Source organism: Venturia canescens, chromosome 1 (genome assembly GCF_019457755.1).
Source record: "Venturia canescens isolate UGA chromosome 1, ASM1945775v1, whole genome shotgun sequence".
Lineage (NCBI taxonomy): Eukaryota > Metazoa > Arthropoda > Insecta > Hymenoptera > Ichneumonidae > Venturia > Venturia canescens.
Window position 1 is genome coordinate 39,655,746 of NC_057421.1, and position 26,937 is coordinate 39,682,682.

A 26,937-nucleotide genomic window follows, 5' to 3' on the forward strand; every position below is an offset into this window, starting at 1 on the left:
GAAACCGCCTTTTCTATCGGAATCGTCTCTATTCTCGAAAAATCGACATTTTTTCGAAAACGATCGAGCAATCTCTGTTCTCCAACAGAATACCGAGTGTTGAGGCTTACTGAGCCTTCGTAATTCATTCAAGGAGGTGAATCCAATTCTCGTTTTTCGTTGTGAGGTCGGAGCACACCACAAACTATACGAAGAAACCGCCTTTTCTATCGGAATCGTCTCTATTCTTTAGAAATCAAGATTTTTTTCTAACATGATCGAGCAAACTCTGTTCTCCAATCGTATAACGAGTGTTGAGGCTTACTGAGCCTTTCTCATTCATTCAAGGAGCTGAATCCAATCGTCATGGTTTATTGAATGATCGGAGCATACTAAAAACTATACGGAGAAACCGCCTTTTCTATCGGAATCGTCTCTATTCTCGAAAAATCGACATTTTTTCGAAAACGATCGAGCAATCTCTGTTCTCCAACAGAATAACGAGTGTTGAGGCTTACTGAGCCTTCGTAATTCATTCAAGGAGGAGAATCCAATTCTCGTTTTTCGTTGTGAGGTCGGAGCACACCACAAACTATACGAAGTAACCGCCTTTTCTATCGGAATCGTCTCTATTCTTTAGAAATCAAGATTTTTTCTAACATGATCGAGCAATCTCTCCTCTCAAATCGAATAACGAGTGTTGAGGCTTACTGAGCCTTTCTCATTCATTCAAGGAGGTGAATCCAATCGTCATGGTTTATTGAATGATCGGAGCATACTAAAAACTATACGGAGAAACCGCCTTTTCTATCGGAATCGTCTCTATTCTCGAAAAATCGACATTTTTTCGAAAACGATCGAGCAATCTCTGTTCTCCAACAGAATACCGAGTGTTGAGGCTTACTGAGCCTTCGTAATTCATTCAAGGAGGTGAATCCAATTCTCGTTTTTCGTTGTGAGGTCGGAGCACACCACAAACTATACGAAGAAACCGCCTTTTCTATCGGAATCGTCTCTATTCTTTAGAAATCAAGATTTTTTTCTAACATGATCGAGCAAACTCTGTTCTCCAATCGTATAACGAGTGTTGAGGCTTACTGAGCCTTTCTCATTCATTCAAGGAGCTGAATCCAATCGTCATGGTTTATTGAATGATCGGAGCATACTAAAAACTATACGGAGAAACCGCCTTTTCTATCGGAATCATCTCTATTCTCGAAAAATCGACATTTTTTCGAAAATGATCGAGCAATCTCTGTTCTCCAACAGAATAACGAGTGTTGAGGCTTACTGAGCCTTCGTAATTCATTCAAGGAGGAGAATCCAATTCTCGTTTTTCGTTGTGAGGTCGGAGCACACCACAAACTATACGAAGTAACCGCCTTTTCTATCGGAATCGTCTCTATTCTTTAGAAATCAAGATTTTTTCTAACATGATCGAGCAATCTGTGCTCTCAAATCGAATAACGAGTGTTGAGGCTTACTGAGCCTTTCTCATTCATTCAAGGAGCTGAATCCAATCGTCATGGTTTATTGAATGATCGGAGCATACTAAAAACTATACGGAGAAACCGCCTTTTCTATCGGAATCGTCTCTATTCTCGAAAAATCGACATTTTTTCGAAAATGATCGAGCAATCTCTGTTCTCCAACAGAATAACGAGTGTTGAGGCTTACTGAGCCTGCGTAATTCATTCAAGGAGGTGAATGCAATCCTCGTGTTTAGTTGTGAGGTCGGAGCACACCAGAAACTACACGAAGAAACGGCCTTTTCTATCGAAATCGTCTCTATTCGTTGGAAATCAAGATTTTTTCTAACATGATCACGCAATCTGTGCTCTCAAATCGAATAACGAGTGTTGAGGCTCACTGAGCCTTTTTCATTCATTCAAGGAGGTGAATCCAATCGTCATGGTTTATTGAATGATCGGAGAATACTAAAAACTATACGGAGAAACCGCCTTTTCTATCGGAATCGTCTCTATTCTCGAAAAATCGACATTTTTTCGAAAACGATCGAGCAATCTCTGTTCTCCAACAGAATAACGAGTGTTGAGGCTTACTGAGCCTTTCTCATTCATTCAAGGAGGTGAATCCAATCGTCATGGTTTATTGAATGATCGGAGCATACTAAAAACTATACGGAGAAACCGCCTTTTCTATCGGAATCGTCTCTATTCTCGAAAAATCGACATTTTTTCGAAAACGATCGAGCAATCTCTGTTCTCCATCAGAATAACGAGTGTTGAGGCTTACTGAGCCTTCGTAATTCATTCAAGGAGGTGAATCCAATTCTCGTTTTTCGTTGTGAGGTCGGAGCACACCACAAACTATACGAAGAAACCGCCTTTTCTATCGGAATCGTCTCTATTCTTTAGAAATCAAGATTTTTTCTAACATGATCGAGCAATCTGTGCTCTCAAATCGAATAACGAGTGTTGAGGCTTACTGAGCCTTTCTCATTCATTCAAGGAGGTGAATCCAATCGTCATGGTTTATTGAATGATCGGAGCATACTAAAAACTATACGGAGAAACCGCCTTTTCTATCGGAATCGTCTCTATTCTCGAAAAATCGACATTTTTTCGAAAACAATCGAGCAATCTCTGTTCTCCAACAGAATAACGAGTGTTGAGGCTTACTGAGCCTTTCTCATTCATTCAAGGAGGTGAATCCAATCGTCATGGTTTATTGAATGATCGGAGCATACTAAAAACTATACGGAGAAACCGCCTTTTCTATCGGAATCGTCTCTATTCTCGAAAAATCGACATTTTTTCGAAAACGATCGAGCAATCTCTGTTCTCCTTGGTAAAAAAAAAAAAAAAAAAAAAAAAACAATGTCCATGGTATTATTGTTGTTGTTGTTGTTGTTATTAATAATAATAATTCCAGCATTTCGTACGACGTCACTTTCGCAGACCGTCACCTGAAATTACGGAGCATTTTCGTCCGAGTGGTATGACGTCACGTGCCCCATCCTATCGGTAACACAGCTGACAGCCGCATGTCAAGTGTCACTTGGAATCAAACAGCGTTTCGCGTGAACATAGCCTTCGCGCGAAGTTGACTCTCAAACAAACGATATCGCTGTCGGCTGATCGTTGCTGGCCCCAGCCACGATCGCACCCGACTTCTACGCTACTGAAGCGTCGCCTGTCATGGCGCCAAGCGACCTTCTGATTCGTTGAGAAATGCAAAATTCTATTGCTTCTCATTTAAAAACTATTGCACTCACAGAAAAACGCCTTTGCAGTTTTGCTTAAAAATGCGTCCCGAACACGCCAGTAACGGGTTTATAGGTTATTCTGAATCACCCTGTATAAACCATGTGTCAGTTTTCGATCATCGTATAAACAAACGGAGTTTTGACATTATGGAATGCGTGTGGGATAAATAAAAAAAACTTTCGTCATCTAACGAAGTGCATAGTACTAAAACCTGTGGAATGCTAAACTAAACCGGTATAAAAGCAGTCGCGTAAATGTAGTCTGTGATCCGACGTGTGGAAAAAAGAATAAAATAAAAAAATACGCGGTGCATGTCGACGAAACTTTTTAACATTTCATTAATTCGTTTGACTGAAAATAAGTTTATCATTTATATCATTTGTAAATAGGTTATATGATATCAATACATCGATACGCACATCCGAAACCACCCGAGACTTGTTTTCATACTGAACGTCATTTTGACAGGTGAGGTTATGATTCCCAAAGTGCTGTTGTGTGCGGACTCTAATTAATAAATGAAAATGGTTAGTGAAAAGTGGTTAATATTTATTTTGTTAAAACTTGTGGTATACTAAACCGGTATAAAAGCGGCCGCGTAAATGTAGACTGTGATCTGTGTGTGCAAATAAAAAATATAAAAAATGCGCGATGCATATGTCAACGAAACTTTTCAAGATTTCATTATTTCATTCGATTGAAAATAAGTGTCAACTGAGATAATCTTTCAATTAAACCAGAGTGCGCGGAATATTGTTCAGTGTAAATATATCGTCAGTTGCGTGATTATATATCATGTGTAATTATGTAGGTTATATATACGAGTTCCCTTTGATAGCTGTGTGGTAACGAACCGGCCGGGGTTTGACGTTACGAAGTGCGGGACATATGTAACAAACGTCCGCATAGTTAGTGAATAATATAAATAAGGCAAATCAGTTTATCAAAAATAGGTCTGGAAGTTGTAAGAAAAAATGTTCGTCAACTTATAACGTCAAATTTTCTTTTTGCGATCTGAAATAATATGGTTTAATAAAACAAGAACACACAGAACTGTTAGTATATATAATGTGAGAAACTCCAATCGAATAAATGTTTTCTAATTTATTTCTTGTGTCATCATTATTTTTGAATATGACCATATTTTGCTTCCTATTGAGTTTGGCTCTGCTCTATCCGATCCTTGTTTTGACTCCATCGGTTTGCAGCGGATGGATACATATTATTAATTGGTTTCCTAATATGTGTCCTATGATTTTCTAATATTTCTTCATGCTGATTGTGGTAACATAATTCAAGTGTTTTCCGACTATGATCATCAATCGCACATTTTGTATATCAGATTCTCAAAATAGTTTCTGGTGTTGATATAAGTGTAGTTATACTTTTTCCACCTGGTCTGTCGAGTAATAAATTTTGAAACTTGTTCCAAAAAGTCTTTGGATATTTTTTTTGCTGATAGTATGAAAAGTTGAATCTTCGGAATGCGGTAGGCAAACACAAATTTTGACAACAATACTTATGAAATAACGTGTATGTTGAGTATTCCTATTCCGCAAACTGCAAATGTGGAATTATTGGTGAAAACATTCATTACGATATGTCTACAGTTGCTCAGTTTTGGATGCGATTGAGTATAATGCCTGCAATATCATGGAAACCTACAGAATTTCTGAATGTTATGTGCGCTATGTCATTTTAATGTAACATCATGACTTTGAACAACTTTTCACTATAATACTATATAGATTTGGATCATTGAAATACAGCAAAAATCTGCAAACTATAAAATTTATATACTGTGCCATTCATTTTATTTTTTGACTCGCACCGTAACATAAATATCAAGTGAAAAATTCATTACAAAAGTCTTCAGTTGCTCATTTATGCTTTGAAATTTGATTTGTAATTGAATGAAAATGATTTGAAATTGCTGTTTTCCAAACTCATTGCGCAGATACATTGAATTGCAGCAGATAGCTGCGAACTTTAAAATTTCTGTGGATAAATATATGTGCTAAGTATCACCTCCTATCTTTAATTATGGTAATATGTAATGGAACTTGATTCAGCAAGTTTTAAAGTGTTTCTTTTCAAATAGTATTGAAGTTTGTATTACTGCGGTATGAAGCGAATACCTTCAAATTTTGATATTTTTGTGTCGCAGCATGTGTGCCAATCATTTTAATTTTTCACTCCAACCGTAACATGTAATTTCAAAAATTCATTACAAAAGTTTTCATCTTTACTATTTAACTTAATTTTCCTTTTTCCATGCTAAATTTCTCCATGCTAAATTTCTGAATTTCTAAATTTATTTCTAAATTATCCTGAAATGAAATTGTTTTCCTCCACAACCAATGCAGGTACCTTAAATGTCTTTGATTTCCGTTGCTCTGTTGAATTAAGTACGCTCAGTTTTTTTTGCTTCTTTGAGTTCTGACATAATAAATGTTTCCGGGTGCCTTTTATCTGCAACTATCAAACTGTAGATAATTGGATCTCAGCGGCCACTTGCAAACTTTGGAAATATATTTCATCAGGGGCATGTTTTGGATGACACGAAAACGTCTAGATTCAGAATGCAAAAGCGACATTTAAAAATGGCCAATTCTGTTGGATTTGTTGTGTCTTGAATTTGATCTCTCTTTCCTCTTTTCCTTTCTTTTTTCTAACGTTATAAGCCGGAAATCATATCTCAGCCCGCAACACGCATTGCTACATGCTCTTGAGTTCCCAATGGACAAAACATATTAGAAGACAAGGGGAAAAATTGCCAAAGTCCAAGGACAGACCTGTGACGAAATATTTTCAGTACAATTTGGACGAAAATTAGGTCTTTTTTCGTGGAAACCAACGTTATAAGCCGAAAATCATATCTCTGTCTCCAACCCGCTTATCGCCGTGCTCTTTCGTTCCTAATTGACAAAACATATCAGGGTACAAGGAAAAAAAGCGCCAAAGTCCAAGAACAGACCTGTGACGAAATATTTCCAGTAAAATTTTGACGCAAAATAGTTCCTTTTTCGTGGAAACCAGCGTTATAAGCCGAAAATCATAAATAATCCATAGAAATTCAAACTAGGGAGAGCGGCTGGTCCGATGGACAAAGATCCGGGCCCGCAATCCGCGGGTCCCGGATTCGAATCCCGGCCAAGACACCAATGAAAAATTGAAAATGTTTTTCAAGTGTTTTCTGCTGTTACCGCGGGTGGTTCGGACTCCACCTTTATAAATCCATGGCCTAACACCTCTATGTGATACGTGTGCGGTCGCGGTGTACGGCTTTGGGAGCCTCCGTGGACGGTTCTCATCGTGCGGATGGCCCTCTAGCCGTGTACTGGCTGGCGCAACGTATCACAGTAGAGGGGTGCATGATTGAGCACCTCTGATGGAGGTGCTTGAGCGTGCTCGCACTGCCACCAGAGGGGATCAACCAAGTACCGGCTGTATCGGCAAGGTTTTCTGCAGTTTCCCTTCGCCCTCGGCAAATGCGATACAGTGGGGAGTGAGTCGGCTGAAGCCGCAATAGGAGGGGAAAAAATGGAATAAGGGAATAGGGAGGGATTGTAAAAAGGCAGAATGCCGTACACTGGTAACAAAATAAAAAAAAATAAATGAATAAATAAATAGAAATGGGCCAGACAAGTACTTTTAACTCATATTTAAACATAATTTGTATCGATCCAATCGACCTCGAATATTGTGAATAATATCAGCAGCTCCTGAAAGTCTGAAAAGAATCGATTTTCTTATAAGCCTCTGCCACCGTAGAGTAAGAAATGACTAGCTTGCATGTGATTTTTTTGGATTTAAAAGCTTCTTAGACCAATTTAATAATGTCAAAATTTGGAGTTACTCATAAATTACTTGTCCTTCGATTGATATCATAAATTTTAGTGCTGCACGTAACTCAAATGGTAACTTTTTTCAATTTATTAGAAAATACTTGGAATCGAATTGATATAATAAATTTAAATGCTGCACGTAAATTAGATTGAATGTTTTTAAATTGATTTAGCTGTTCGAATCAAATAAGAAGAATGAGGCATCGGTTTCCAAAATGATTTCAAGCGCGATTTTTCGGTTTTTTATTTTTTACTTGTTATTTGATACTTTTGATACTTAAAAAAATAGATACAGAATAGTTTTTTTTAAACATAATGTTTTTTCAAGATTTGTGAAATTTTTTTCGGATTGTTCTGTATTTTTTTAAATGTTTTTTATGGATGGAATTATCAGTAAACGAGGGACCATCAATGTACTTGTCCCAACCTTTTTTTCCTAGGGGAAGTTTATGGTATTCTTTTTCACACACACATCACAGACTACATTTATGCGGCCGCTTTGATACCGGTTTAATATATCACAAATAACAACATAAATAGTAATCTGCACTTCTTTAGATGATGAAAATTATTTTTTTATTTATCCCGCACGCACTTCGTAATGTCGAAACTCTGTTCATACGATCAAAAACTGACACATGGTTTGTACATATATATATGTATATCGGTCGAATTTATGACTGCTGTTACCAGCTGTGCTGCGCCGTGTGCTACGTTCTGAAGTTGACGTCATATATATTGTACATTCATAGTCAGTACTGAAATGCACATGCTATATGCTTGCGCATGCCATTTCAAACTTTGATGTAATTGGCCTAGGATTTTTTTCATTGCTCATTGGTTGGAACAAGAATATTCTCACCGGGGATTGGTGATCATGGGGGCCAAGGAGCCTATGCTTGTAGCGGTCAGAGTACGCGTATACAGATACGTCGAATCCCCAAGGTGTTAGTAACTTTTGCATAATCTTAAGCCCGTGCAAAGTTTTTTCTCAGCAATTACGACACCGATCATGCTGATTTTGGGCTCATTCGACAGAGAACTTCTTAATTAGCTGAAAGTTCAATTTTCAAAGCCGTACAGAACTCATGAGTTTCGTAATTAAAGAAAATCGCATGCCAATTTTACCCCCACCACGGCGAATCGTTTTATTCAGAGAAAATATAGTCTCGGCGAGAGCCTCAGGCCAGCAGATGACAGAGCTGTCAATGTACTTGTCCCGAGACTCTACCGAGTCTCTTGATGAGGCCAGTTTATCGTTTTTTTATTTGAGGCCTCTTGGTTATGTTTCGAAATTAGGTAAAGATCTAATTATGTAATATATTGTAACGTAACGCTTTCGCCGATCCGACCTGAACGCCGCCACGCGTCGGTTCGAGCTACCATATTTTAAAAGGAGCAGGTATGAACGAGACAAGAGACGAGGATTGTGTTTGACAAAATAACAAAATGAATTTATTCAACAATAATTTTGTGTTTTTACGAAAATAAATTATCGCACTCGCGTTTTTGATTTTTATTTAATCTGTCCGCGTTGTTTAACCGAATCAGGCGAGAGAAAACTCGAAAGACCCGGAAAAACGGAGCGTTTTTCTGTATGAAACTCTTTTATTGAATTTCCAAATTTGTTTAATTTTTATTTGTACAATAAAAGACGCTTTCTGATTTATTTGTAGTGTTCCTGCTTATTCTATTTTCCTTTTCCGCACGTTTTGCATGAAATGTTTCATAACTAAAAAGTGTGATTCGCAATTTTATTTGATTGACAATAACGATATCCTAGATGCCTAACCGCTTGAGTCTGAATTTTTATGTTTCCTCCCAATTCAAGAGTGTCGCACGCTTTTTCTTTACAATTTTCATGTTTTGATCGCTTTGATACTATACAAACTCTAATCTTATCGCAGCCTCTTGAATTAATGCTTTTATTTTCTTTTTTATTCGGTTTTATTCAATTATAATTTGTTAAACGATTAATTTCGACTTTAATGTCGTACAATGGCCCAAGTGGACAAAGAATTATTGAATTATTCAATTAACAATTGATTCTAAAGCTGATCAGTTCGTTTAACCTAGCCAAATCTGATAATTTACAAAACAATCTCGAATTTAACAACAATAAATCATAAAATCAATTATTTACCGCCTTTATTCTCAATAAACCCAAAAATAGGAAATTTGGAGAGTTTGCGCTTGACCACGGGCCTCAGACGTCACCGAATGGCTCCAGTGCTCAAAAGCGCAAGACAGGTTAGGATGTGAACCCCAGACCACGGGCTCGAGGTTCGATACGTCACCGAGTCTCACCAATGTCCAGTGCAACGAAAATTCAGAAATTTTTTAGTTTATTTGGAATGGACCCTGGACTACGGGATCGATACGTCGCCGAGTCTCACCAATATCCCAGGCATCCAATGGAATAGTAGGAAGAAAGGAATTGTAGGTTATACCGGAATATACTGTATTTTTCTAGTGTAGGTTACTGGAGTTCTTCTAGGAGATCCGAGTTGGTTCTAGAGGTAGGGTGAACTGCCTGCCGGACGAGCCGCACACCGACTTTTATACCCCGTTCCCCACTCTAAAATCTCTCAAATGCCGAATTTCCCTGTTTCGGACGCGTTCTACGCACTCTTTTTTAATGGGTTTCTCTATTGGCTCGCTTCCATATAGTTCGCGCCTTGTTGTTGGCTGATCGCTATTTTGCCCGATGCGCCGAATTCCGCTTTTCATGATTTCCAGTTCAGCGTGACTTTTAAATAATAAAATTTTAATCAAAGGTGCCTTTATTTAAGTATTTATACCATTTGGTTTAATTGATTTATTTAGTACTGTTAAATTTAATTTTATTCAGAAAATCGGGAAAAGTCACGTTCGGGTTCCTATAGCCCGTGAACGCTTTCCCCCGCACATGCGCCGTAAACACGCATCTCGCTTTATTTGAAAGTACACAAATTTTCTACAAGCTTTAATCTCCTTATTAATTTTCCTGGATAGCGGCCATCTTTACAGTCATTTTGGGCCTAATTACGCTCATATTGATCAATAAAAAAATTGAAAATAATTAGAACGAAAAAATATAATTTAGTTTGAAATTTCGTCAAGTGGCGCTGTTCAGAGCGTTGCCCGCCGGCTCGCTCGGGCCTTTGTGCCAGTAACCAAGATGGCCGCCGGTTGGGACGCACGCCTGCCCATCGCTCCGCAATGTTTTCGGTTCGCGTAATATATCGATTGTTTGAGCGAGTTCAGGCCACTCCGCGGGCGTTACGTTTCAATATCAAGAGACTCGATAGAGTCTCGAGATAAATACATTGACAGCCCTGTAGTCTGCTGGCCTGAGGCTCTCGTCGAGACTATACTTTCTCTGAATGAAACGATTCGCGGTGGTGGGGGTAAAATTGGCATGTTATTTTCTTTAATTGCGAAGCTCATGAGTTATGTACGGCTTTGAAAATTGAACTTTCAGCTAATTAAGAAGTTCTCTGTCGAATTAGCCCAAAATCAGCATGATCGGTGACGTAATTTCTGAGAAAAAACTTTGCACGGGCTTAAGATTATGCAAAAGTTACTAACACATTCAGGATTTGACGTATCTGTATACGCGTACTCCAACCGCTACAAACATGGGCTCCTTGGCTCCCATGATCACCAATCCCCGGTGAGAGAAATTTTGTTGCAACCAATGAAGGGTGAGAGAATTTCTGGGCCAATGACATTCAATAAAAAAAGCAAGGAAGATTGGCGGAAAGCTGAGAAGCTCGAGAGCTCGAAAGTAACCAGCCAAAGTTTTACTTCATGTTGACGTTTAGGGTTATGATATTATGAAGTGCATGCGGGATAACTAAAAATAATTTTCGTCATCTAACGAAGTGCATATTGGTATTGATTTTGTTAAAACTTGTAGTCAAGAGACTCGGTAGAGTCTCGGGACAAGTACATTGACAGCTCTGTCGTCTGCTGGCCTGAGGCTCTCGCCGAGACTATCTTTTCTCTGAATAAAACGATTCGCGGTGGTGGGGGTAAAATTGGCATGGCATTTTGATCAAATACGAAACTCATAAGTCATCTGAGGCTTCGAAAATTGAACTTTCAGCTAATTAAGAAGTTCTCTGTCGAATGAGCCCAAAATCAGCATGATCGGTGTCGTAATTTCTGAGAAAAAACTTTGCACGGGCTTAAGATTATGCAAAAGTTACTGACACATTACAAGTTCGACGTATACTTATACGTGTTTTGACGTGAGTTAGTGGTAGTAGAGTTGTATCTCAACGCATTCTGATTGGCTCACTCCATCTGACAGACCACGTGCGTAAATGTAGTCTGTGATCCGTGTGTTTTAAAAAAGTGCGTGATGCAGATTTTATTATTTCGTTCGATTGGAAATAAGTATTAATTCCTTCAATTGAACCAGTGTGCAAGGGATATTGTCCAGCGTAAATATATCGTCAGTTAGAGCGTGTTTATATGTCATGTGTGTAATTAGATTATGTATACGAGTTCCCTTTGATAGTTGTGTGGTAACGAATCAGCCGGCGTTTGACGTTATGAAGGCGCGACAAATGTAACGAACGTTCGCATAGCTGGTAAATAATATTAACTTGATAAGTCAAATCAGTTTATCGAAAACAGTTCTAAAAGTTCAAAGTTGTGAGGAAAAACGTGCGACAACCTATAACCTCAAAGTTTCTTTTCGATCTGAAATGATATCGTTGATAAATAATTATAATTAATAAAACAAAAACACACGGAACTGCTAGTATCATGTTAGAAACCTCAATTGAATAAATGTTTTCTAATTTTTTTCTTGTGTCATCATTATTTTTGAATATTCCCATAATTTGTATCCTCTTCAGTTTGGCTCTACTCTTTCGGATCCTTATTTTGACTCCATCGGTTTGCAGTGGATCGATACATAATATTAATTGGTTGCCTAATATGTGTCCTATGATTTTCTACTATTTCTTCATGCTGATTGTGGTATCGTGATTCAAGAGATTTCCAGCTATGATCATCAAACGCACATTTTGTACATCAGATTCTCAAAACAGTTTCTGGTCTTGATATAAGTGTAGTTATTCTTTTTCTACCTGATCTGTCGAGTAATAATTTTGAAACTTGTTCCAAAAAGTCTTTGAATGCTTTTTTTGCTGATAATATGAAAAGTCGAATCTTCGGAATGCGGTAGGCAAACACAAATTTTGACAACCATACTTATGAAATGACGTGTATGTTGAGTATTCCTATTCGACAAACTGCAAATATGGAATTATTAGTGAAAAGATTCATTACGATAAGTCTACTGTTGCTCAGTTTTGGATGCGATTAAGTATAATAGCTGCCAACATCATGGAAACCTACAGAATTTCTGAATGTTATGTGCGCTATGTCATTTTAATGTAACATCATGACTTTTAACAACTTTTCACTATAATACTATAGATTTGGATCGTTGAAATACACCAAAAATCTGCAAACTATAAAATTTATATACTGTGCCATTCATTTTACTTTTTGACTCTCGCCGTGTCATAAACGTGAAGTGAAAAATTCACTACAAAAGTCTTCAGTTGCTCATTTATGGATGGATTTGAAATTGCTGTCTTCCAAACTCATTGCGCAGATACATTGAATCGCAGCAGATACCTGCAAACTTTGAAATTTCTGTGGATAAATATGTGCTAAGTATCACCCCCTATCTTTGATTATGGTAATATGTAATGGAACTTGGTTGAGCAAATTTTAAAGTATTTCTTTTCAAATAGTATTTTTTTCAGCTTATAACGTTGGTTTTCACGAAAAAAGACATTTTTCGTCCAAATTGTACTGAAAATATTTCGTCACAGATCTGTTCTTGGACTTCGGCGATTTTTTCTTCGTACTTTAATTTGGTATGCTTATTGGCAACCCAAGAGCATGCCGAAATACGTGTTGCGGGCCGAGATATGATTTTCGGCTTATAGCGTTAGAAAGTTAGAAGAAAGAAAGGAAAAGAGGAAAGATTGATCAAATTCAAGACACAACAAATCCAACAGAATTGGCCATTTGTAAATGTCGCTTTTGCATTCTGAATCTAGACATTTTCGTGTCATCCAAAACGTGCCCCCGATGAAATATATTTACAAAGTTTGCAAGTGGCCGAAAAAAGGCACCCGGAAACATTTATTATGTCAGAACTCAAAGAAGCAAAAAAAACTGAGCGTACTTAATTCAATAGAGCAACAGAATTCAAAAACGTTTAAGGTACCTTCATTGGTTTTGAAGAAAAACAATTTCAGGAGAATTTAGAAATGAATTCAGAAATGTAAAAATTCAGAATAGAATAAAAAAAAGAAAATTTAGCAATTTAGAAAAACTGAAGACTTTTGTGATGAATTTTCCAGATTACATGCTGCGATTGGAGTAAATAATTTGAATGATTGGCAAAAATGCTGCGACACAAAAATATGAAAGTTTGAAGGTATTCGCTCCATACCGCAGTAATACAAACTTCAATACTATTTGAAAAGAAACACTTTAAAACTTGCTCAACCAAGTTCCATTACATATTACCATAATCAAAGATAGGGGGTGATACTTAGCACATATTTATCCACAGAAATTTCAAAGTTCACAGGTATCTGCTGCGATTCAATGTATCTGCGCAATGAGTTTGGAATACAGCAATTTCAAATCCATCCATAAATGAGCAACTGAAGACTTTTGTAGTGAATTTTTCACTTCACGTTTATGACACGGCGAGAGTCAAAAAGTAAAATGAATGGCACAGTAATAAATTTTATAGTTTGCAGATTTTTGGTGTATTTCAATGATCCAAATCTATAGTATCATAGTAAAAAGTTGTTAAAAGTCTTGATGTTACATTAAAATGACATAGCGCACATAACATTCAGAAATTCTGTAGGTTTCCATGATGTTGGCAGGCATTATACTTAATCGTATCCAAAACTGAGCAACTGTAGACTCATCGTAATGAATTTTCCACTTTATATTTATGTTACAGTGAGAGTCAAAAAGTAAAATGAATGGCACAGTAAATAAATTCTATAGTTTGCAGATTTTTGCTGTATTTCAATGATCCAAATCTATATTATTATAGTGAACATTTTTTAGAAGGCATGATGATACATTAAAATGACATATCGCACATAACATTCATAAATTCTGTAGGCTTCCATGATGTTGGCAGCTATTATCAAGAGACTCGGTAGAGTCTCGGGACAAGTACATTGACAGCCCTGTCGTCTGCTGGCCCGAGGCCCTCGCCGAGACTATATTATCTCTGAATAAAACGATTCGAGGTAGTGGGGGTAAAATCGACATGTTATTTTGTAGAATAATGAAACTCAGTAGTCATTTCGCTACTTGAAAATTGAAGTTTGAGCCAATTAATAAATTCTCTTTCGATTACGCCCAAAATCAGCATGATCAGTGGCGTAATTACTGAGAAAAAACTTTGCAGGGGCTCAAGATTATGCAAAAGTACCAACACATTTACGGAGTTGACGCATCTGTATATGGGTTTAGACCGATACATACAAGGGCCTCTTGATGCCCATCACAACAAATCACCGTTGAGAATCTATCCGTCTCGACCAATCGCCGATGAAAGAATTTCTGATAGTCCTCTATATTTTCTTCCAGCAGCTTCCATTTGAAAACCATCCACGCCAAGTTTGTGTGTAATTTTGACAGTGAATTTGTGCATTAAATTAGAATAACAATATCTTAATCGCAAAATCATTCTGGGAACGCTTGAAGTCACAAAACTCTTTAGCCAGTACAGTTGGAGGTGTAACATGATTCTTTGCAGAAATCGAAATTTATTCAAAATCCTTGGCTGTGCTAAAATGATCGGATATTTTTTTTCTTATCTTGATCATCCTACTATGTCATTTTAGCAATAAATAATGGGTAAGGAAATTTTTCATTTACTGAAAATATAGTAAAGATCATTCGAAACTAGAGGGGCGGTTTTTTAATACTTGGCGTTCTTTTTTTGCTTTTTTGAAGTATTTTTATAGTGATTTCGCTTTTTTTTTAGAAGAGTGACAATTAGTAAATATTTTGGAAAATTATACATTTTTTCTTATCTCCAAAAAATTTTTTACAAATGATTTGTTTAAAGTTGAGTAACTACCTTCAGATGGCGAAAGCAATCAACGCTACTAAATATTTATTTTTTCTATGTTGACGGACAAAAACTGTTTAGTCAATTTCAAATGATGTAAATCGTGTCTATATTAGAATGGTCTTATATTTTTTTCCCTATCATGAAACAAATAATGAGGAAGAAAATTTCAAATTAACAATGATAATATGTGAAGATCATTCAAAACTAAGGTTGCTGTCTTTCAATATTTGTCTCGCTTTTTTTTAATTTTTTTCAAGTGTTCTCACTACCGAGGAAAAATTTTCGAATAAAAGACCAAAAATGTTCCGCGCTCTTTTTTCTTCTACTAGGCCACTGGTTTAGATCTTGGATGCAAGAAGGAACATTTTAAAGGGAAGAGCTTACTTTGGTTTATTTTGGTTTACTTTGGTTTATTCGAAAAGTCATTACGACCCTTTTTACGGGTGCTACGTCATTTCGAAAGACGTTGATTTTTGGACCGCGTTTTCACATGAAATTTTTTCTCCTCAATTCTACGAGCGAATCCTCAAAAGTTGAGGTTTTAGATTCAATTTTTTTATTGGAAACGATTTTTTCGCTCAACCATCGCGTTTTTAGCAAAAGAAAAATTTTGAAAATTCCCGCGTATCGCGAGAAATATTAAATTTCACACGATATTTCAAGCGTAAAAAGAGTCGCGTCAGCGATTGTTTATTCACTAATTTTTTTTTAACATTTTCCGCCATGCAATTTTCAGTGAAACTTCAAGTACCTCGATTGTCGTAACTCTGAAACAATGAGGTTTATTAATGAAATTTGAAGGAAAAGTTTTACCTTTTATTCAATTTCAGCTCATGGGAATGATATCAGATTTTTTAAATTTTTTACTTCAAACAGTTATGGATCGATCTAGGTTTTTCGAGAATCATGAAGTCGTATTAGAATATTCAACGTAGAAAAAGTGTCATTTTTGCTTTTGAATTTTTTATTGATCGATTTCTTTATAATAAGACATGGCACGAAACACTGAAATGCATTCTTGAGAAACTCATAGAAAAAATACTGTGAATTGTGTAAAAAGTACTCATAAAATGTTTGTCTCATATCAAAGAAACTACCTTTGGTGTACAGCACTTTTTTTTCACAATTCACGAAATTCACAAGTTTTTAAAAAACGAGCATTGGCATCTCATACCACGTATTCGCTCTGTGTACGTGGGCGGAGCCAAAAATCTAATACTACTGCACTAATAGTATTAGTGTATTCATGCATACTGCCAGCACCACCGTAAATGGAACTCCGGCGTTTTTGGGGGAACACGTATACACGACACACGCTCACTTTCAAAGTAGTGCGAGCGCACTACTTTACGCGCACGGAGCGAATAACCTGTTGATTGATATATACAAAAAAAGTCGGGTCAGTTCTGGTAATAATGTATGATATGCGTACATATTGAAATCTTTTTTTAAATTTTCAACCGATTGGGATGAAAAAGGGTTTACAAGGATTTTTTGTGTTGCCGAATCGACTTCCGGGCTTAATTTTCATCTTGAAAGAGGTGAAAATCGAGCGTAAGGCTAACATTGTTAGATTTTTCAATGGAAATTTATTATGCGATATTACCCGAAAATTCCAAGTTCCACATTAGACTCTTTTGTCGAAATAGAACTAAATTCACTATCCCCGAAGAAATTAAAAATAAGGGTTGGGGTGAAATTTTCAAATTTTTCAATGGGAAGTTTTTATGCTATATTACGTAAAAAGTATTCGTTTTTGAGGATGCCAGACTCTTTTATCGAAATAAAATAAAATTCACCACCCGCGAAAGGATGAAAAAAAAGAGTTGGGGATGAAATTTTTAGATTTTTCAATGTGAAAGTTTTTTACATTACATGAAAATTGCAAGTTTTTTAGGACACGAAACTCTTTTATTGAAATGAAAAAAAATCACTTTTCCCTAAGGGGTGAAAAATAAGGTTTGAGGGTGAAATTTCCAGATTTTTCAACGAGAAATTTTATGCTTTTCCACATAGAAACTGTATGTTTTTTGTAGAGCATGAACGTCCTTTATCGAAATAAACCAAAACTCCCTATCTGCTAAGGGGTGAAAAATGAGGGTTGGGGGTGCATTTCAATAGAAGAGTCTAGTGTTCTGAAAAACTCAGCATTTTCATGTAATATAGCACAAAAACTCCCTATTAAGAAATCTAAAAATTTCATCCCCAAACCTTATTTTTCACCCTTTCGCAGGTAGCGAATTTTATTTTACTTCGACGAAGGAATCTGGTACCCTCAAAAACGAACATTTTTAATGTAATATAACGCTAAAATTTCCCATTGAAAAATCTGAAAATTTTATCTCTAACCCTCATTTTTCACCCCCTCGGGGATAGTGAATTTTATTCATTTTCATCCTAGAAAATTTGGATTTTCCATGTAATATAACATAAAAACATGCCGCTAGCAAATCAGAAATATTCACTTTCAACCCTTATTTTCATCCTTTTCGAAGGTAGTTACATGAAAATTAAGATTGGGAATGAAATCGGCAACCTCGAAAATCCCAAGAAACAAATTTTCATGTATTTCGGTAATTTATTGACTCGTGCCAGTTTTGGCACGAAAACCAGAAAAAAAGCTTACTAGTCAACCGGTTAATAATAAAAAATCAAAAGTAAAAATGAAATTTTTTCCACTCTGTATATTCTCTGTAATTCCAGATCAATTTATTAACGTACCATGTAGAAATTTTTGGTTGACAAAAATTAGCAAAAAAATCTGATAAAATTTGAATGTGTTGGAATTGAAGAAGTAAAATTTTTTCTCTCCGAATTTTCCAAAAAACCCCATTGTTTTACTACAGTTACCACAATCAATGTACTCGAGGTTCCGCTGAAAAACTAAAAAAAAAAAAAAATATATCGAAAATTGAGGAGACAAATTGTTTTATCTGAACTTGCGGTCCAGTTGAAAAAGAAATCAAACGAACGAAAATATCAATGTTTGTTGAAACGATGTAGTACCCGTAATGAAAGTCGTAGAGACTTTTCGAATACACCAAAGTAAAGCTAAATGTCTTCTCTTCAAAATGCGCCTTGTTGCATCGAAATATCTAAACCAGCGGTGCAGTGGCATTAAAAAGAACGTGAGAACATTTTTGGATATGCGTATAGATCTCTTGCCACGCTACGACGAGTGGGAGAGAGAGGGAACGAGTCTTCGCGCGCTGTCTCTCGCGCTCTATCGGGCGCGAGTAGAGGGGATATCGCGTTCAGTGGACTGGGCGAAACGAAACGGGACAAAAGTAACGTTTCGTGCAAAGGACGTATGTCCAAAGGTAAACAAACGCTACTTAAGTCTTTCTGACTCCAAGCGAATAGAGCGTACCGAAACATTCGATTTTAATTGCTTAAATCATCATATCTCGGGATTGAGTAAACGGATTTACTTGCAATCAGGATCAATTGAAAGAGAAAAATCGAAAAAAAATTATCACTAATTTTCATATTTTTAACTACAATGGTTTATCCGTGAGAACGGATTGAAAAACGTCATGACCTCATAAATCGACATATTCGCGTATATAAGAGTGCCGCAGGGGGGAGAGTACGATTTCCGAGGCGCCAAGATTTGACGATTGATTCTTCATATTTCGACCATTCTAAAACGAATTACAAGAATAAAATTTTTGCGAATTCGGCTTCCTCAAGGAGTTATGACCATTTGAAGTTGAAAAAAAGTGTTTTTTTGGCTATTGATGATAAATTCCTAACGCACGCGAATACGTGAGGGTATTAATATCTTGCGTTGAAATGATTTTTCGAAGTATAAAATAGTATTTTTAATAGTGTTTCAATGCCGTATTAAAACATTGCGCCTTGATTTTCAAAATGTGTGCGCTAAATTGCGGACTATTAGCGTAACCCGGAAAACACTACGTGGAGGTTGTCTTGTTGTGTTGTTGTGTTGTGTTGTTTACCATCTCCTGTTTCAATTTGCGTTCATTTGTTTATTTGGCAGTATAAGCGAACATTGTTACAAAAAATAACTTCAATTCATTGGGGAAAGTGCGATTTCGGATGCGCCAAGATTTTACGATTGATTCCGCACACACATCGAAAGTGCTTCAAACCCACCCAACGATTCCGCGCACACATCGCAGGTGCTTCAAACCCGCTCAACGATTCCGCACACACATCGAAGGTGCTTCAAACCTACCCAACGATTCCTCACACACATCATAGGTGTTCCAAGCCCGCCCAACTATTCCGTACACACACTGAAGGTGCTTTAAACCCACCCAACGATTCCGCACACACATGAAAGATGTGTCGAATGGAGAAATGAATTTCAACATTTTTATAAATTAAAAAAAAACGCGCCTCATCGTTACAAACCCTATTGAGTGATGTTCTGGACCCACCCAAAAATCAAAAACAGTATTTCTAACGAGTTTTCGACAAATTTTCAAAGGATTGTGATTCGATGAATTGTGATTTGACGAATTGTTTTCGACGAATTTTCCCCAAATCACCGTTCCACCCCCTTAAATTTTTTTATTTTTTTCAATTTTGATTTTCATTTTACTGCAAAGTAGTATCATTTCCGATAAAAAAAAGGGCGCTACATGGTCCAAATTAGGGAGCATACACATCGTAATGATACTTCAACTTTCAACCCCCCGTTTCACCCCCTTTTTTTACTCTTGAAAAACATCTTATTTTGGGCTAATTATGAAGACTGCATGGTCAAAACTTGGCGCCTCGGAACTCGTACTCTTGCCACGGCAGGGCTCGCGCTGACTTTTCTTTTACACTTTCGTTTTTTTTTTAATACTTGGCGTCGAGCCGCTACCGCGTCTCTTGATATATTATATGTTCATTAGAGTATGCGGAAAAAATCGATATTTTTTTTCCTTTGCATCTCCCAATATAGGAGAGCGCACCGAAAAATGATTTCGAACGGCGCCGCGAGTTTGAAGATTTTCCATAAGAATAACCCAGGAAACTATTGAGATTCTCATCATCGTATCATAACTCTCTAGGAAAAAAATCACACAAAAACCGCAATTATATGTTTTTATATAAAATCGATTCCCCTTCAAAAAAAGTCCTTAGGGACAATAAGCTTGGAGCAACCATTTTGATGCTATCGCCGTTTAAAATTGAATCGATGAAAAAAAATTTCATAATATTGTGAAAATCAAATTTTTCGTTTCACGAACAAACTTCTTGGTAGTTTTTCGTAAAAAATTACTTCTTCTATTAGAAAATTATTAAAATTATTGTGATATCAAATTTTTTATAAAATCACTTATTTTTTGGATTTTCATAAAATTATTGTAATAATGTTTCGTGCTTGGTTTTCACAGGATAACAATGTTTTTTACTAATTGTATAAATGAAACACTTTAGCAGATAGAAAACATTCTCCACTTTGGGGGTTTCATTATTAAGAATAAGTTGAGCCGATAAAAAGAAATGTCTGCTTTTTTTCGATAATAATCTGTATTCTATACAAAAAATATTGAAATTGCAAGGGGACAGTTTCCAAAATAAAATTTAACTTTTTCTGAGTGTTTACCCCCTTAATTTTTTTGAACTGAGGAAATCTCAAAAACATGTCAATTTTTTTTCTCTGCAAAATGGTGTTTGTTTTATTAAAATCAGAACGTAAGTTTTTGTTTTCCGAAAAAATTCTGGATATTCGGGGGTGAATCATCCCCATGTAATAGGGGTGCATAAGAAGTTGGACATGTCAAATAGGTTATTATAGATGCAGAAAATTTAGAATTGGTTTTATTTTGATCGGTTGAGTGTTTCTATATGAAACACTCTATCAGACGCAAAACATGTCCAACTTTGGGCGTCGATTTCACCCGCTAAAAATAACTTTAAGCCGATAAATAAACGCGTGTTTCTTATTTTCGACATATAAAGAAATTATCAAAATCGAAGGAAAAAATAAAGAATGTTTCCTTCTCAGTGAAAAACATTGTTATCCTATAAAAACCAAGCATTTAACAATAAAAATAAGTGATTATATAGAAATTTTAAAATTAAAATAATTATGACAGTTTTTTATTAGAGGAAGTAATTCTCTACAAAAAACTACCCAGAAGTTTGTTCGTGAAACAAAAAATTTGATTTTCACAGTATTATGAAATTTTTTTTCATCGATTCAATTTTAAACGGCGATAGCATCAAAATGGTTGCTCCAAGCTTATTGTCCCTAAGGACTTTTTTTGAAGGAGAATCGATTTTATATAAAAACATATAATTGCGGTTTTTGTGTGATTTTTTCCTAGAGAGTTATGATACGATGATGAGAGTCTCAATAGTTTCCTGGGTTATTCTTATGAAAAATCTTCAAACGCGAAGCGCTGTTCGAAATAATTTTTCGGTGAGCTCTTTTTTTGGGGATCTTTCTTTTACACTTCAATTCGCCTTTCTCGGCTGGATACAACGGAAAAAAAATATCGATTTTTTCCGCACACCCTAATGTTCATGGTGTCCGAACGTGGTCGGTCAGCTGCAGTGAGACGAAATCGGTGAGCTAATGAGAATGCGTTGAACTATTAGCTACTTCCAACGCGTATACGTATACGTCAAACCCGAGATGTGTTAGTAACTTTTGCAGAATCTTGGGCCCGTGCAAAGTCTTTTCTCAGCAATTACGCCACCGATCGTGTTGATTTTGGGCGCAATCGATGGAGAATTTATTAATAAGTACCCAGTTCAATTTTTAAAGCCTCAGCTAACTCATGAGTTTCGTAATTGAACAAAATAACATATCAATTTTACCTCCATTACCGCGAATCGTTTTATTCAGAGATAATATAGTCTCGGCGAGAGCCTCGGGCCAGTAGACGACAGGGGTGTCAATGTACTTGTCCCGAGACTATGCAGAGTCTCTTGATACCTGGATACCTTGATCCCAAGACGCGACTTTTCAATAATTATTTCCTTAAACCTCTTTTTTGCTATTTCTTTTCCAACGTATACGGCTAGTTAAAATACTCTTTCGTTACAGGGTCATAAAAATATACGACCAGAACATCTCGTCAGCTCCAGCAGCGGATACAGGGGACGAGAAAAAGAAATAAAGAAGAGATCAGCTATAGGCAACGTAGTGCGTGGTTTCTTCCCATCTGGCCACAGCCGACAGGACAGGTAATATGGTGTCTTTAATGCTTTTCACATTTATCACCAACTTTGGATTATACTGAGTTCTTTTTTTAAAATTATATATTCACAATTTTTATGTAAACATTACATAAGAATGAAAAAAAAACCAAAAAAAAAACAAACGGAAGATATTCTATTAAAATAATATATATCTGTTGCGTGACTGACTGGCTGACTGACAGACAATGCACAGCCTAAACCACTGGAGTTATGATCGTGAAATTTGTCACGCTTACTCCTCTCCCATCGTAGACGCTCACTAAGAACGGATTTTGTTCGTTCTCTACCCAAAATAATTATAACAATTTTTTTTTTTATTTTCTATACCCGATACATGATTCTATACACGATTAATTGAAAAACCACGCACCACACACACACACACACACGCACGCACGCACGCACGCACGCACGCACGCACGCACGCACGCACGCACACTTGCTATTGAAAACTGGAAAAATAAAAATTTCACCGTCACATAGCTTCCTGTATGAGGAAGCAAAAGTAACGACTCCGCGTAGGCGGCGAGTTGGAAAATTAGAAATAAATACACGTTTCATGTATAATGGATCTGTAATTATCAACGTATCTCAGGATTTTTTGAATATTCACACTGAATAGGGTTTTCGAATGTGAATTTTTTGAAGTTTTTCCATAGCCAACTCGGTACTGATCTTTTTTTGTCAATCGAAGTCTGTAGATGTTTTTTGACATAGCAAATTTTGACAGATCGTTTTCTGACGCTACCATGTTTAAACGTGTCAAAACGTAACAAGAAAAAGAAAGGACGTGTACGAAAATATAAAAGACGAATAATAATCTTGAATTTACGACACAAGTTTATACTGATAACCTAGGAAAAAAAAGGTTGGGACAAGTACATTGATGGTCCCTCGTTTGCTGATAATTCCATCCATAAAAAAAACTTTAAAAATATTTTCTTTTTAAATTGTCAAAAAAATGATTTTATAAAAAAAAAATACAGAACAATTCGAAAAAATTTTCACAAATCTTGAAAAAACATTATCTGTAAAAAAAACTAATCTGTATCTATTTTTTAAAGTGTCAAAAGAATCAAATAACAAGTAAAAAATAAAAAACCGAAAAATCGCGCTTGAAATCATTTTGGAAACCGATGCCTCATTCTTCTTATTTGATTCGAACAGCTAAATCAATTGAAAAAAATTCCATCTAATTTACGTGCAGCATTAAAATTTATTATATCAATTCGAGGCCAAGTATTTTCTAATGAATTGAAAAAAGTTACCACTTGAGTTACGTGCAGCACTAAAATTTATGATATCAATCGAAGGACAGGTAATTTATGAGTAACTCCAAATTTCAACATTATGGAATTGTTCTAAGAAGCTTTTAAATCCAAAAAAATCACATGCAAGCTAGTCATTTCTTACTCTATGGTGGCAAAGACTTATAAGAAAATCGATTCTTTTCAGACTTTCAGGAGCTTCTGATATTATTCACAATATTCGACGTCGATTGGATCGATACAAATTATGTTTAAATATGAGTTAAAAGTACTTGTCCGGCCCATCACTTTCCATTAAAATTGTTTATTCAAATAAAAATCAGGGCTTCTCTAGAACTGATCGAGCACAAATATTCATGCAGAGCGAATTTAGAGAGTTATCTTTAAGTAATATTCCCTTAATTGCACTAATTGAATAAGAATGGAAACGAATTGTCCTGTACTATACAAGGGATGTTATTGTGCATCGATAAATAAAAAACATTTTGCACATTAAATATGTTCAAGTTTCCAAAAATAACTCCCCAGTTTGTATTGGAATGACGGCAATTTTTACTTCTCACTTTTTTCAGCGAATGAATTTCATTCGGTATAACTAACCTATACAATTATTAAGAACATTAAACTAATAATAAATTGCATGTCAATAAATTTTTAACCGGATTCTGCCGTACAATTTCGTTTTTTTATGATTGATTTTTATTTGAATGAATAGTGATGGGCCGGACAAGTACTTTTAACTCATATTTAAACATAATTTGTATCGATCCAATCGACGTCGAATATTGTGAATAATATCAGAAGCTCCTGAAAGTCTGAAGAGAATCGATTTTCTTATAAGTCTTTGCCACCATAGAGTAAGAAATGACTAGCTTGCATGTGATTTTTTTGGATTTAAAAGCTTCTTAGAACAATTCCATAATGTTGAAATATGGGGTTACTCATAAATTACTTGTCCTTCGATTGATATCATAAATTTTAGTGCTGCACGTAACTCAAGTGGTAACTTTTTTCAATTCATTAGAAAATACTTGGCCTCGAATTGATATAATAAATTTTAATGCTGCACGTAAATTAGATGGAATTTTTTTCAATTGATTTAGCTGTTCGAATCAAATAAGAAGAATGAGGCATCGGTTTCCAAAATGATTTCAAGCGCGATTTTTCGGTTTTTTATTTTTTACTTGTTATTTGATTCTTTTGACATTTTAAAAAATAGATACAGATTAGTTTTTTTTACAGATAATGTTTTTTCAAGATTTGTGAAAATTTTTTCGAATTGTTCTGTATTTTTTTTTATAACATAATTTTTTTGACAATTTAAAAAGAAAATTTTTTTAAAGTTGTTTTTATGGATCATCAAACGTTTATGGTATCAGCAAACGAGGGACCATCAATGTACTTGTCCCAACCTTTTTTTTCCTAGGGGAAGTTTATGGTTTGATATCACGTCTTTTTTCTGAAAAGTTCCTTATTTATGTTCAGTTGACTATAGGATTTTAGTTTAAATTTCTATGAATTTATTATGATTTTCGTCTTATAACGTTGGTTTTCACGAAAAAAGACCTATTTTTCGTCAAAATTGTACTGGACATATTTCGTCACACGTCTGTCCTCGGACTTTGGCGATTTTTTCCCTTGTACTCTAATATGTTTTGTCAATTAGGAACCCAAGAGCACGGCCGCAAGCGGGTTGGAGGCCGGGATATGAATTTCGGCTTATAGCGTAGGTTTCCACGAAAAAAGACATATTTTTCGTAAAAATTGAACTGGAAATATTTCGTCACAGGTCTGTCCTCGGACTTTGGCGATTTTTTCCCTTGTACTCTAATATGTTTTGTCAATTAGGAACCCAAGAGCACGGCCGCAAGCGGGTTGGAGGCCGGGATATGAATTTCGGCTTATAGCGTAGGTTTCCACGAAAAAAGACCTATTTTTCATCCAAATTGTACTGAAAATATTTCGTCACAGGTCTCTCCTTGGACTTTGGCGATTTTTTTCCTTGTACTCTAATATGTTTTGTCAATTAGGAACCAAAGAGCACGGTGAAAAGCAGGTTGTAGGTCGTGATATGATTTTCTGCTTATAACGTTGGTTTCCACGAAAAAAGACCTAAATTTCGTCAAAATTGTAATGAAAATATTTCGACAGAGGTTTGTTCTTGGACTTTGGTGATTTTTCTCCTCGTCTTCTAATATGTTTTGTCCATTGGAAACTCAAGAGCATGTAGCAATGCTTGTTGCGGGCTGAGATATGATTTCCGGCTTATAACGTTAGAGAAAAGAAAGGAAAAGAGGAAAGATAGATCAAATTCAAGACACAACGAATCCAACAGAATTGGCCATTTTTAAATGTCGTTTTTGCATTCTGAATCTAGACATTTTCGTGTCATCCAAAACATGCCCCCGATGAAATATATGTCCAAAGTTTGCAAGTGGCCACGGAGATCCAATTATCTACAGTTTGATAGTTGCAGAAAAAAGGCACCCGGAAACATTTATTATGTCAGAATTCAAAGAAGTAAAAGTGAGCGTACTTGATTCAACAGAGCAACGGAATTCAAAGACGTTTAAGGTACCTGCATTGGTTGTGGAGGAAAACAATTTCATTTCAGGATAATTTAGAAATAAATTAGGAAATTCAGAAATTTAGCATAGAATTTAGAAAAAGGAAAATTAAGATAATTAGTAAAGCTGAAAACTTTTGTGATGAATTTTTGAAATTACATATTACGGTTGGGGTAAAAAAGTTAAATAATTGGCACACATGGTGCGACACAAAAATATCAAAGTTTGAAGGTATCGCTCCATACCGCAGTAATACAAACTTTAATACTATTTGAAAAGAAATACTTTAAAACTTGCTGAACAAAGTTCCATTACATATTACCATAATCAAAGATAGGGGGTGATACTTAGCACACATACTTATCCACAGAAATTTCCAAGTTCGCAGATATCTGCTGCGATTCAATGTATCTGCGCAATGAGTTTGGAAGACAGCAATTTCAAATCCATCCATCAATGAGCAACTGAAGACTTTTGTAATGAATTTTTCACTTGATATTTATGTTACGGTGCGAGTCAAAAAATAAAATGAATGGCACAGTATATAAATTTTATAGTTTGCAGATTTTTGCTGTATTTCAATGATCCAAATCTATAGTATTAGAGTGAAAAGTTGTTAGAAGTCATGATGTTACATTAAAATGACATAGCGCACATAACATTCAGAAATTCTGTAGGTTTCCATGATGTTGGCAGGTATTATACTTAATCGCATCGAAAATTGAGCAACTGTACACTTATCGTAAT

The 26,937-nt window shown here is 35.8% G+C and overlaps 1 protein-coding gene across 1 annotated transcript in view; it reads left to right on the forward strand.

Moving 5' to 3' along the window:
• The window catches only part of LOC122408149 (uncharacterized), a 1,237,064-nt gene that overhangs the window by 159,144 nt on the left and 1,050,983 nt on the right, over window positions 1-26,937 (forward strand). Inside the window, exon 4 of the mRNA XM_043414787.1 lies at window positions 22,201-22,340. Coding sequence (XP_043270722.1) covers window positions 22,201-22,340 — 140 coding nt within the window. The remainder of the gene's footprint in view (window positions 1-22,200; window positions 22,341-26,937) is intronic.